Genomic DNA, 13720 nt, shown 5'->3' with positions numbered 1-13720 from the left:
CTTCTAGTGAGCACTCAGGGCCGATTTCCTTGAGAATGGATAGGTTTGATCTTCTTGCAGTCCATGGGACTCTCAAGAGTCTCCTCCAGCACCATAATTCAAAAGCATCAATTCTTCGGCGATCAGCCTTCTTGATGGTCCAGCCTTCTTGGATTCTAGCATTTATATAATTGGTAAAGAATTCTAGCATTTATATAATTGGTAAAGCTTTCCAAAGAATACAACAAGGGACATTTAAGCAATTAGTTAGAAGTTCATGATTTGCATTATTCCTCTTGGGTAGGAAGAAAGGGGTGGATTGGTAGAACTTTACCAAGATTAGGGATAGAATTTGGAATTCAGGTGCCACAAAGTGACCCCCCCCCCCCCACACACACACTCCTGTACATTGTTGGCATAGATGCAGACACTGTTTCCCTGGAAGTTGAATTATTTTCAGCACTAACCAATATACAATTATAGCTATCTTTTAGGATAAAAACTGAAGATAAAATTTAACCATGAAGAACTTTAAGAAATGTTTTGAGAATGAAAGAATGTCAACATTTGTTATTTTAGTTCTTCAGATACTTGACATTTCCCATGCAAATATGCAATGAGAAAACACACAGTTATGTGATAGCATCCATAGACTAAATAATATCAGTTATATTTGTCTTATTATGTGAATATGGCTTCCCACAAAAAGATAGCAGACTAATGATTAATGATTAACTTGTATACTTTCAGTTTTGCATGTTCTGTTTCAGCAAAATATATTTAACATACAGGTGAAACTCGAAAAATTAGAATATCATGGAAAGGCTCATTTCTTTCAGTAATTCAACTTAAAAGGTGAAACTAATACATGAGATAGACTCATGACATGCAAAGCAAGATATGTCAAGCCTTTATTTGTCATAATTGTGATGGTTATGGAGTACAGATGATGAGAACCCCAAATTAACAATTTCAACTTTGGGGTTTTCATCTGCTGTACGCCATAATCATCACAATTATAACAAACAAAGGCTTGACATATCACGCTTTGAATGTCATGAGTCTATCTCATATATTAAACTCCAGTAGCTAATGAAAACAATTGCTTACATAAATGGACTTTTTCATGATATTTTAATTTCTTGAGTTTCACCTGTATTTCAGCTGACCTGAGATGCCTGGTTATAAACTCATGCAGCTGTTTAGTGTGAACGAATGTGACAAAGTGTAAACAAAAATTAATCAATACTTATTTGTATAACCAAGAGAGAAACTGCCTTAACAACTGTCTTGGAAAATAACTGTCCCAACGTGCAGCTGCTTAACTGCACAAAAGAGAACCATCACCAGCAAGTTAGTAATATGTGTGAATACACTACACCCATCAAAGGTAGCTGGTATTGGCGGCCATGAAATTAGGTATTCACTTACCAAAAAGTTGGGGTATTCTAACAATGCAATTTGTGTGGCACAGGCATGAAGCCCAGAAGCTATTTAACTTACATCAGTTCCTCTCTCTGATTGAATAAGCCCCCCATCCCAGAATCTATTAAAAATGTATAGAATCAAATTATTTCAGCTGTCAACTGATGACTGAGCACTAAAGATGCCCAACTAAGATAGGAAGTTTTTGAAATTGCCATTGTACGGCACTGTAAATCTAATTATAGCAGATAATTAGAGGATAGGAACATCAACCGAGTCAAGGATACATTCACACATCAGAATAAGATTCTGATCCTATCCCCGAACCGGAAAACCACCGATTAATGTGATTCCTTTATTTTCTAAAATTTGTACCAGATTCAGGAGTGGTTCAGTTGCACTGATTGAATATCCACATCTGTCGTGAGACAGGCATAAATTTATATTTGAACTTTTTAATTAAAAGAAGTGTTCTCCCCCATCCTTTTGCCTATTACCGTATTGGCCCAAATATAAGCCGCACTTCCCACCCCGCTTCAAATTCTAACTGTGAAAAGTATGGCTTAAATTCGCGACCTTGCAAAAATTGGCTTTTTACGATGTCGCTGCTAAAACACAGACATACGGTAAAACGGAACAGGTGTGAGTGCCTGTGGAATTTTAAGGGATCGGCTTATATTCGGGTATTGTCTCTCCCCCACCCCTTGAATTTTAATGGTGCGGCTTATATTGGGGTGTGGAAACAAAATAGAAAATTATTTCCAGTAGCACCTTAGAGACCAACTGAGTTTGTTCTTGGGGTGTGGCTTATACTTGGGCCAATATGGTACTCAGCGACAGGGGATATATGCCAGTGTTTTTCAACCACTGTTCCGCGGCACACTAGTGTGCCGCGAGATGTTGCCTGGTGTGCCGTGGGAAAAATTGAAAAATTCAAGAGAATTACTTTATATATAGTCAATATAGGCACAGAGTTAATTTTTTTAACATTTTCTAATGGTGGTGTGCCTCGTGATTTTTTTCATGAAACAAGTGTGCCTTTGCCCAAAAAAGGTTGAAAAACACTGATATATGCAAACCTATGAACAGGATATTCCACTAACAGTTAAACAGAATAAAATAAAAAATTCATTCCAGTAGCACCTTAGAGACCAACTAAGTTTGTTCTTGGTATGAGTTTTCGTGTGCATGCATATGTGTTCAAAGACCTAGAAAAGCTTGACACAGGTCACAGGACTTGTCCTTTCACATGCAGAATAACCACAGCACCTGTCTAGGCGAACATACCAAAGCCCAAAGAACCTCATCAGAAGGCAATTGTTTGACAGATGCGTGGAGCATGCCCATTTCCTAATTGCTGCCTACTGTAGCAAATGGTGGCATCCATTGTTTTCTATCAAAAGAAGAAGAAACCCTAAATGCTTGATGCCAGCAAAAGAAATGGCAAATATTGCTGTCTGTGAGAACTTGCAATGCCAGTATTTCCATTTCATTTATAAAAATGTTTACATGCTGCTAACTTGTGCCGAAAACATCTAAGCAGGATACAGTAAATACAAATAAGCTTGTCAAGAGGGCAGTGTCTGAACCATGTTTTGGAATAACGTGCTCCCTGCCATGGAAACAGTTACCAAAAGATATTGCAGCAGAAGCTGTGAACTGTGGCAATGATACAAATGATCCAGGTCTTCGTGACTCACAACGAAATACACTGCTGTTCCTTGCTGCGTTCATATTCGCTTCCAAGTCTTGTGGTATGTTTTCTGAATGTTTGCAATACATGCGTGCAAAGAAGACAAGGTGGGAGCACCAGGATGGATTTACAAATCTGACACACTGGTCGTAAGGTAAAGCTAAAGGGACCCCTGACCATTAGGTCCAGTCGCGGACGACTCTGGGGTTGCGGCGCTCATCTCGCTTTATTGGCAGAAGGAGCCGGCGTACAGCTTCCGGGCCAGCATGACTAAGCCGCTTCTGGCGAACCAGAGCAGCGCACAAAAATGCTGTTTACCTTCCCACCGGAGCGGTACCTATTTATCTACTTGCACTTTGACGTGTTTTTGAACTGCTAGGTTGGCAGGAGCTGGGACCGAGCAATGGAAGCTCACCCCATCACGGGGATTCGAACCGCCGACCTTCCAATCGGCAAGCCCTAGGCTCAGTGGTTTAACCCACAGCGCTACCCACGACGCATCTTAAATGGGTGCTATGAGATGGGGCAGGAAGGAGGGTTTGGATCAGCACTGGATAAAACGTTTTGTGATCAGTGAAATCAGAGTTTTGTGATCAGAGTGAGCATTCACTAGAGTTGAACTCTGCAGAGTTAACCCTGATGGTGTGCAAGGAGCATTAACAAAAGGATATGGTATTAGAAGATGTGATTATTCCTGGTAGTAAAATGCATAGCAAATTGGATCCGTGAAATGGCAGATAACATTCAGCAAACATAAAGCAATGCACACTGTGTTGCTTGTTCTGTATATATTGATATAGATGCCAAATCGGCTTTAACTACATAAAGACCTTGCAAGTCAGAGTGGAAATCTGCTTTTTGCTGCTGCACTGAAGGCAGAAAATGCAGTAATTTGGAATGGGGTTGAAAGGGAGGGAATAGAAGGCATAATTCGTTTAATGTTGGTTCTTCCTTTCTGCAAATATCTGGAATCAACACTCAGTTAAACTAAAAACAATACCTAATTCATACTCAAACAAGACTCACTGAAATCAATGGGTTAACTATGAGTTAGACTACTAACATTTGATATCACCTCTTGTATCTTTTCAACTCCCAAACTTAAACAAAATCCACATTCCCCACCCCCCAAAAAAATATTAAAACAATTTTTTGCCACCATGGTTAACTAGAACATTCTTATGTAAGTTAGAAGCATCAATTTACGATCCCAGCTGCTCTCAAGATGGCGGAGCCACCTTCATCCCGCTTCAAGTACAAGCCCGCACCCCTGTTCCCGCTCCCGCCGCAGTTGGACCCGGCCACTTATGACAATTCGCCGGAGAAGCGCGCCGCCGAGGCCGAGCGCGTGGCCATCCGCTCCCGCCTCAAGCGCCACTACATGCTGGAGGTCAACAATCCCCACTGAACCATCATCGATGACCCTGCTGTGACTCGTTGGGTTTATGCCAGAATGTACAACCCCTATCCAAATTTCCGTGTCACCCCAAAAAACTTCACTACTGGGAGCTGCTTTTGGACTAGGGCCCATTTTTTTCTGGTGGTATATCTTCAAAACGGGCAGGGATAGAAAAGAAACGCTCATACAGGAAGGCAAGTATGAGCAACCGTTCCCTATGATGTATTAAGTGTCCTGTACCTGTTTTTGAAGGGGCTTGTACTCTGTCTCTCACATATTTCAAAATAAATCTCAGTTTGAAACTGGTTTGTTTCCTTTGCATTTCACGTGCAACACCTACAATAAATCTTTTGCGTGTATGCTGGGAAAAAAAGAAGAAGCATCAATTTACAAGTATTTACAGTGGAAGCTTCAGACTATGATAATGATACCAATGAGTGAGGACCTTGTTTATGCCATAGTACATACTGATACACTGTTCAGTACTTTTGGGATCTGTTGAGTATATTAAGAGAGTGGAAAATTCTAGTTTGGCATTAGTTAAGACACTGGACACTAGGAATGACAGAAGATTATTCTTAGACGGGTTTGTTTAACATTGAGGATGTGCCCTAGGCTCCTTTGGGTGGAAGAGCAGAATACAAATTCAATACATAAAATAAATATTTCACGGGACAGCGAGTTCTGAAAATAAGTGCACCACATCAAATATGCAACAAAGTAAGCCAAACACACACATTTCAAAAATACAGAATTAAACTTATATTCTTAATGTTCTGGTATATTAAAAAGTTGTGGTTGCACAGTTGTAACTCTCAAAGAAGTTGATTTTGGACATTGCCTTTGATACAACAAAGGACCATGGCAAAAACAACTCAGTGACGAGGCTTTAAAAGCACAATAAACGCAGAGAAATTTTCCAAGTTGCCTCTTTCAGGCATATTTAACTCCCAATTGTGAAATAATTTGCCTTTCCCACAGCTGAATTAACACCCACTGCATGCACGCACGCACACACACACACACACACAAAACCCAATTAATGAAGCTGTTATTAAAAGTAAAATTCCACCTGTAAAAATATGCCAAGGCTGATATATAACCCTACAACCAGAATAAGGTAATAATTATGTACGGTAATTAACTGGCAATGAAAACGAGTAAACATAGCATACAGTTATACAGTTACACAAGAGACACTCAGTGTCCTTTAGTAATATTCTGTAGCTGAGGACATTTTGCTTCCACTGGGCTTGAAGAGTTTGTTTCCAAAGCTGTACTTTAACTCCTGCATGGCTGGCATTGACAACTCAATACCAAGTGTGTGCAGAGTTAAACACCTTGCTTGCCTTTCATTTTCCAGTTGAACAAAGCCTCTGCAGCTTCCAAAGCCCTTTGGACGCTTCCCTTGCTTTTAAACTTCCTCTTTCTGAAAGGCTTTGCTTTTTAAATGGCAATCTTGTCTGCCATAGGAATGCAACTGTTACAGTAGCGTTTGCCATCACAGTAAAGAGTTCCCAACAGGTCCCTAAACACATGAGTATTTGTGACTGAGAGTCAGTGTCACAAAGGAGATGGCTGGATTCTGAGGAGCTCAGGGAGTTGGAGCTGGGCAACCCTAGGCGGCGGGTATTTGATTTACTGGACAAATTATGGCCAGAAGAGCCATTCTGGGAAGATAAGGGTAACTTGCATGTCCCCAACTAATTGCCAACTTCCATTATTGCTACCCGGGAAAGTCCAAACATGATGACTGGGGTGGGACACTTCAGAAACGGGGCAATGATGACATGATGAAGAAGAAGAAGAAGAAGAAGAGGAAGAGGAAGAAGAATTTGGATTTGATATCCCGCTTTATCACTACCCAAAGGAGTCTCAAAGCGGCTAACATTCTCCTTTCCCTTCCTCCCCCACAACATACACTCTGTGAGGTGAGTGGGGCTGAGAGACTTCAGAGAAGTGTGACTAGCCCAAGGTCACCCAGCACCTGCATGTGGAGGAGCGGGGAAGCGAACCCGGTTCACCAGATTACAAGTCTATCACTCTTAACCACTACACCACACTGAAGCTATTTCAGGTTTCATGCAGGGGGTGGTCAGATGCTAAGGAGGAATAGGAGGTGCTCAGGGAGTTGGAGATGGGCGACCCTGGGGAGGGGCCCCAAGAAACATCTGATCTCGGCGAGAAGGAATGGAGAGCTGGATCCAAGGGAGCGGCCGAGCGAGTTGGTAGAGGACTGTTCCAGCACCTTGACATTGGACATCCCTAGGCAGACGTCTCTTCTTCCTCCTGTCAGTGAGGATGCCCCTCTTTCGGGAAGACAACTGAGAGTTAACTGGGTGCTGACCACTTGCCACGCTAAGAGCTATGCTTACCCCCACTCTTCAAAAGGAAGGTCCAGGGAGCATGTGGCTTATTGGATGAGCATTATCCGCTTGCACTTAGCCATGTCTCCATACCTGGCCCTCTATACAAGATACCTGCTGCATCTTGTAACCCAGGGGTCACCAAACTTTTTCAGCAGGGGGCTGGTCCACTGTCCCTCAGACTTTGTGGGGGGCCGGACTATTTTTTGGGGGGGGGAGGGAATGAACGAATTCCTATGCCCCACAAATAATCCAGAGATGCATTTTAAATAAAAGGACACATTCTACTCATGTAAAAACACACTGATTCCCGGACCGTCCGCGGGCCAGATTTATAAGGCGATTGGGCCGGATCTGGCCCCCGGGCCTTAGTTTGCCTACCCATGTTGTAACCTGTGCTTTGCCTATATACCAATCTGATTTATGCATCAAAGCCTTTAGCAGGAACTGTGCAGGGAGTTCCAAGTTCTTCATCCAACATTGAGGGCCACGACAGACAGCCAAGACTCTCGTGGAATGTGTACAAACATGTGAGGATGTGTTGTTTGTTCACACACATCTCTGTGCTGTGGGGGGGGGGGGGACAGCAGTGTAACAGTGGCAGAAGACATTACCATGAAAACTATGAAGCCACTTACCGCATTGTGTTTAAGAGGGGGCTTTTCACAGACACCTTTATTAAGAAACCAGAAGCCTTTTTATTGGGAATCATAGGGGAAGAAATTCCCCCAAAAGATATTACTTTATTTTTGTATGCCACGACAGCAGCAAGAATATTAATCGCCAAGAATTGGAAGAGTCAAGAGATGCCTACTGTAGACGAATGGCAAATGAAGATGATAGACTTTATGGAACTTGCCGAGCTGACAGCGAGACTACGCGACCAAGAAGAGGAGACGGTGCACGAAGATTGGAAGAAATTAAAAATTTATTTGAAAAAATATTGTCATGTTTAAATTTTATATTCCCTAGGGAAGTTGCTATAGGTTTTCGGTAATGATGTAGGGTGCAGGTTAAATATAAATTAGAATGTTTCAAGTAAATAATAATGGATAATTGTTGAAGTACGAAACTACCAATGAGGATTGAAAATGAAATTCAGAAGAGAGGGATCGGGGGGGAAGTCACCCAAAGATGTTAGAGTAAAAATGTTAAGATTGTATACGAATCATTTGTGTGTGGTTTGTTTTTGTGTTTGTTTGTTTTTCTTATAAAATGAATAAAAATATTTTTTTACAAAAGAGAGGGGGCTTTTCACTATAACTCGTAATCAAGGTTTTAGAATCATAGAATCAGAGAGTTGGAAGAGACCACAAGGGCCATCCAGTCCAACCCCCTCCCAAGCAGGAAACACTCCTGAAACAGCCAACTTGGAACAGAGGTCCTGTACTCCTCTTCCAATGTCAGTAAAACACTACCATTTGCAGGGTGGAAAAATCAACTATTTGATTTGATGAAAAGGGCAATATTCTTATCTGTTGCCTGTAGCATCAACCCACAAGCAAATGACACCAAGGAAGGCAGCAACTGGCCAGGAAACAAAGCAACAAACATTTTACAGATGTCAGGAAGAGCTCGAAACCTTAACTTTTGACAGCAATAATAATGCTCTTCTTCTTCTTCTTAATGTATGAATTGCATATACAACACATGCACGTTTGACCAAAAAATTAATTGCAAGTATATAAGGAATGAGTTAGCACAACACTATGAATAACCGAACTAGATGGATCGCAAGCTGTCAAGGGAGGGGTTCCTCCCACACCCTTCAAACAACTTAAAATTGCTACAGGCACCTATCTTTCTCCCTCCATAGCTATTAGCCAAGACCACATAACAGCTGTTTTTAATCAAAGAAAAGGACGTTGGAAGATACAATCATGTATCTCCCATATAATTCACACCGGTTCTGCTGTCTGAAAATCAATAGCTCATATACAGACTCTGGTTGGTCTTGTTTAAAAAAATCTACGAAATTGCCTGACATGTTTCCTAGTGGTATTTTTCATTTCCTTCACCTTCCATTATTTTCCAAAGTTACAATTCAGCGACGTCAAAAGGAATCTGTTTCCAATATTGACCAGGAAAGAAAGAAGTTGGAGGGATCGTGTAAAAAGGATGGAGAGCTAAACAGACCTGCCCCAGTGGCTTCTGTTACTGAAACTGCACATTTCATTTCTCCTTCCCACCCTAGGTAAAAAGTTGGCTGGCCCAGGTCTCCCCTTCCCCAACAACCCACACAATCTTTCCTTCTTAAGAAGCAGACTAGCAGCTGGAAAACAAGTTCCATGCTGCAAAAGAGAAAGAGCAAAAAATAAACCGTAATAAAATTATATGCACTAGGGCAACAATAATTACACCTTAGCTGAAGCACAATAGGCACATGAGGGAAATCTCCTCATCCCTTTAAGCATATTTTGAAGGTGCATTACTAAAACACCGACTTCCACCCCCCAAAATTATTATTATTATTAAAATACACACCATCGGCAAGCTGGAAGAAAGGCCTCTTCTTGTCCACGAGGAAAGCGTTCACATCTTTCTATCTCAGACTGCAACTACAGCCTAAATAGAGAATTATTATAGTATTTCATTAATATTAACAGAAACGGTGAAAATAATGGGGAGGGGGGGTCCCTGGCCTTCATAACTCTTAATATCCCAACCGATCCACCCCGTTTTGATAGGGTTGCACTTTGCTTTCCCTTCGTATATGGGAAGGGAAATTTCTCAGGGTGGGTGGAAGGAAGCCCAGCCCACCCGAAGTTTCCTGCGTAAAATTAGTTTTGCTTTTGTGGTTTCAAAGGGGGGGGGGGAGTGAGAGAAAGAGAAAGAGCCCCGAGTAGCAACCCCACCAACGCCTCCTTCCCCCCCAAACCCCGCTATCCTTTCCTCCCCACTCCCGCCAGGCAGCAAACCCTCCTCCCCAAACTCGCCCCACCGGGGAAGCGAAAGCGCAGCAAGGCGCCCGGGCGCAACGCCGCCCCTGAAGAACGACGGGAAGCGAATACCTCGGAGAACGGTCGTGCGGGGAGCTGGCCACCGACTCCCCCCCGCGACGGCGGCGGCGCTGCAGAGGAAGCCCAGGTTTCCCTCAGGCTCCCCCCGCTACATACAGGCAAGGAGGAAGCAGCCGGAGATGAAGCGACGCCCGTCGGGGCGGGCCAGCTGCTTCGCGCGCGCGCCGCCGAGCCTCCGAGCGCGCCCGGGCTGGTCCGCCTCTCTCTCCGCCGCCCCGCTCCGCTCCTCGGGGGCGCGGAGAACAGAGGCGCCTCCTCCGCTCGGGACCGAGACGGCGCGGGACGCGGCGAGGGCCTGCGCTCGGGACTCGTTCGCCAGCTGCGTCACGACGCACGGGCTCTCCAAAGGAGCAGGGGCGCCGGCAGCGGCCGCCCCGGGGAGGAGCCGCCGAGCGACGGGGAGGAGCCGCGCCGCCCACTCCCGACGTAGAAGCCGGGAGAGCGATCTGCTCGGTGAGGCGGCGCCTCGGGTGAAAGGGAACGCGAGGACGGAGCTGGGCAGCGCGATCCGATGGCCCCCTTGCGAGATGCGCCACCGCGACCCCGTGCCCTCCAACGTTTCTCGGGTGAAACTAGGGACGTCCTCCTCTTCTATTTTTAATATAACCTTTATTAAATTTTTCTTTTTTACAATTTAAAGTACTCATGTTTACATCCTTAATATATCAATGACTTCCGTTCTTCCCTTTCCATGGTTCATTTTGCATATCATAAACTCTTGCATATTTTACAAAGAACTATACCATTCAGTATTCCATTATTACATCCAGGGCTGGATTTGCATATAAGCTAAACAAGCTATAGCTTGGGGCTCCACTCTCTTGGGGGCCCTCAAAAAATTTAAAGGAAAAAAACCCTGGATGTACATTTCCAAAATAAGGATAAAAAACAAACAAAATAAAAGCTACATACAGCAAGTGTGTTTTGTGTTGTGTAGGTTCCTATTTGTTACATGCAAATGGCTTTAGATACCTGGTAGGCCCATAAATTACCATATAGCATATATTCAACACAAAAAACAGTGACAATTTGTTGTTGACAAAGGACAGCTGGACATACAAAGGGCCCCCATTACTTTCAGTAGTTTAGGGCCTCATCAAACCTAAATCCAGCCCAGATTACATCCATCAAAACTTGTTTACACTATTCAATTCAACTTACCAGTAATGCTGCCACCTATAAATGCTACAGTCCTGTCCCTGGGAGTACATTTTGTACAGTTGCCCCTACACCTGTGTGCAGAAAATTTAGGTGCAGTGTACCCCATAGAACCTAATTGCACAAACGTACCGCTGCTCAGAAGTTTAAATAGAATTATTATTATTATTATTATTATTATTATTTATTCTTGCATGACCCCCAAATCTGCTATGGAGAGTTGGGATCTCTTCAGAGTACCTACTTTTGGGAGGCTGCAACAGGGAGGAAAGGAAGGGGAATTCTGTTTTTGCCAGCACTGAATATAAACACTTGCGTCTAGCCTTAGACTGAATGTCTGTGAGTTTAGGGGTGACCAGCATACAACACTCAGGTGCACAGCCTAGTGATTTGGTGCAGTGTTTTTCAACCACTGTTCCGCGGCACACTAGTGTGCCGCGAGATGTTGCCTGGTGTGCCGTGGGAAAATTACTTTATGTATAGTCAATATAGGCACAGAGTTAAATTTTTTAACATTTTCTAATGGTGGTGTGCCTCGTGATTTTTTCATGAAACAAGTGTGCCTTTGCCCAAAAAAGGTTGAAAAACACTGATTTGGTGTACTAAACAAAAGAAATACATCATGCAATAATCTAAAAGTTACGGTTTTTACCCTCCATTTAGGAACAAAAGAGACTCCAAGAGCAAGGGCTGGGTTAACAAACAGTTAGAAATCCAGTAAAGGTCTGAAATATTTCTTCCGCTTGCCCTGGTAGAATGCGGCTCGGTTTCTAAGCATTCATCTTTAATAAGGTAAGTTTCTAGCCCTCATGACTGTGAGGGGAAAACTGAAAAACATATACATTACCTGGATCTCAACAGAAATAATCACAGAACACACTTTTGTTCTGACCAATTGGAGAAAAGCTTGATATGCGTGCCCAAGAAAGGGAAATGATACAGAATCTTTCTATCTCCTGCACTGACTGATAAAAGAAAGGAAGCAGGACTCTTCTAATTCATTTGCTTATCAATTTCTGTCATGCATAAATGTGTGTGTGTGTGTGTACAGCCCTTTTATACTGATGCCACATTTGTGGTTGCTGGTGCATATGTTGGTATGTGTGGGTATAACTGGTGGGTATATAAAGGCAACCCTTCTCTCAACATGTGATGTAGTCAGCTGAATGTCATCTCAAGAAAAATACTTTTTTTGGAGAGCCACATTGCCCGGAAAGGCTCCTAGAAACTGCAAGGATGAGAAAAAAGCAAGCAAGCAAGCAGAGCTCCATTCATATCAGGCAATGAAACCATTATCCGAGCTTCTTTTATCATGGCATTAAATAACATCCAAGAGCCCAGAAGAGTTTGCATCTTCTGAAATGAAATGTGACCAAACTGGGCTTTCCTTTCCATTTATATATATGCTGGTATTTGGGTTTTGACATTATGCAGACATTAATCCGCATCCTTTCCCACAAATATTCTGAGTGTCACAGAGCAAAGGCCACTGTTCTGACTCGGGCGAAAACTGCACTTAAGTCTCTGAATTTAAGGGGATGGCGGGAACCCTGCAGTTTCAGAGCTCTAAATGCCAAAGCACTTCTATAGCCAATTCCACACTAAACGAATCTGGAATAAGCGCCATTGAACACGGTGGGACTTGCTCCTGAGTAAACATGCACACAATTGCCCTGTTTATATTTCGTTTGCAAGCCCCACATAATCTCAAAACCCTTGGTAAAACACTATAGCCTTAGAGAGTTTCCTTAATAAAAAAAATATCCCTTTCAGTTTTTTAACAAATTTAAACAGTTATCTTCAAGTCCAAATACAAAACATACCCAGTACACTTATCATCACTTCCCTTCCCTACTCCCCATCCATGGTTATGGTTGTGGTTGTTGTTGTTGTTGTTGTTGTTGTTGTTGTTGTTGTTATTCTGTATTGTGTTTTTAATATTCGGTTGGGAGCCGCCCAGAGTGGCTGGGGAAACCCAGCCAGATGGGCAGGGTATAAATAATAAATTATTATTATTCATTTTATTATTATTCATTTTATCCTTTCTGCTACACAGTCAGTTCCCCCCCCCCATTCTCGTTTTCTGTCAAAATATTTCTTGCTGAATTTATTCTAATTCTGTCAGCATTTTAATGTGCTTACAATGATTCTTCAAATAGTCTACATATCCTTTCCAGTCTTCCGCATACATTCTTTTCATCCTGCTCTCTTGGTCTACCCACCACAAGACCTGTGAGTGTGCGACTCCCAGTGAAGTGTGTGGCCAGCCTGTGGGGAATGTGACTGATAAGGACAATCCTTCTGCCCTGTCACATGATCATAAGGAGAAGTGGGGTGTCGTATGAAGCCCTTTACCAGAGCTATGCACATCTCAGTCCGAATACCCCTTTTAGAGTTCTTAAAATGGCAATGCCCTCTCTCGGAAAACATGGTGATGCTCTCTCTCATTACACCAAGTTGACCAAGACTGATGAGCCAATACTTAAGTCAAAGCCAACTTTTGTGTTAACAATGCCTAATGGCGCAGAGGACAACGGGTGGGGCTCACGTCAGATAATTTTGATAGTGGCGATTGGGAAATCCTCCGGTGGCTCGCAAAACTCCCTCCATAAAAACACAGGGAATGCCTTGCCAGAGCGGAAAATTGCAAGAGGCAGAACATGAGCGGCAGGTTGTTTGG

The 13720-nt window shown here is 43.0% G+C and overlaps 2 protein-coding genes across 2 annotated transcripts in view; one reads left to right on the top strand and one right to left on the bottom strand.

The window, feature by feature from the left end:
- Window positions 1-9889, bottom strand: part of JAK2 (Janus kinase 2) — an 89285-nt gene extending 79396 nt beyond the window's left edge. The window contains exons 1-2 of the mRNA XM_033172784.1: window positions 9874-9889; window positions 9347-9427 (exon numbers count right to left, since the gene is read on the bottom strand). The gene's annotated coding sequence lies outside the window, so the exon portion shown is untranslated. The remainder of the gene's footprint in view (window positions 1-9346; window positions 9428-9873) is intronic.
- Window positions 4320-4817, top strand: LOC117060509 (NADH dehydrogenase [ubiquinone] 1 beta subcomplex subunit 4-like). Its single transcript, XM_033172786.1, is given in 2 exon segments — window positions 4320-4592; window positions 4594-4817. Coding segments are annotated over 2 exon segments (402 nt in total). The 5' UTR covers window positions 4320-4322; the 3' UTR covers window positions 4726-4817.
- Window positions 9890-13720: the final 3831 nt, after the last annotated feature.

This window comes from Lacerta agilis, chromosome 16, assembly GCF_009819535.1.
Source record: "Lacerta agilis isolate rLacAgi1 chromosome 16, rLacAgi1.pri, whole genome shotgun sequence".
Taxonomy (NCBI): domain Eukaryota; kingdom Metazoa; phylum Chordata; class Lepidosauria; order Squamata; family Lacertidae; genus Lacerta; species Lacerta agilis.
Note: the sequence above shows the minus strand (reverse complement) of the source record. Positions and strands in the feature narration are given on the sequence as shown.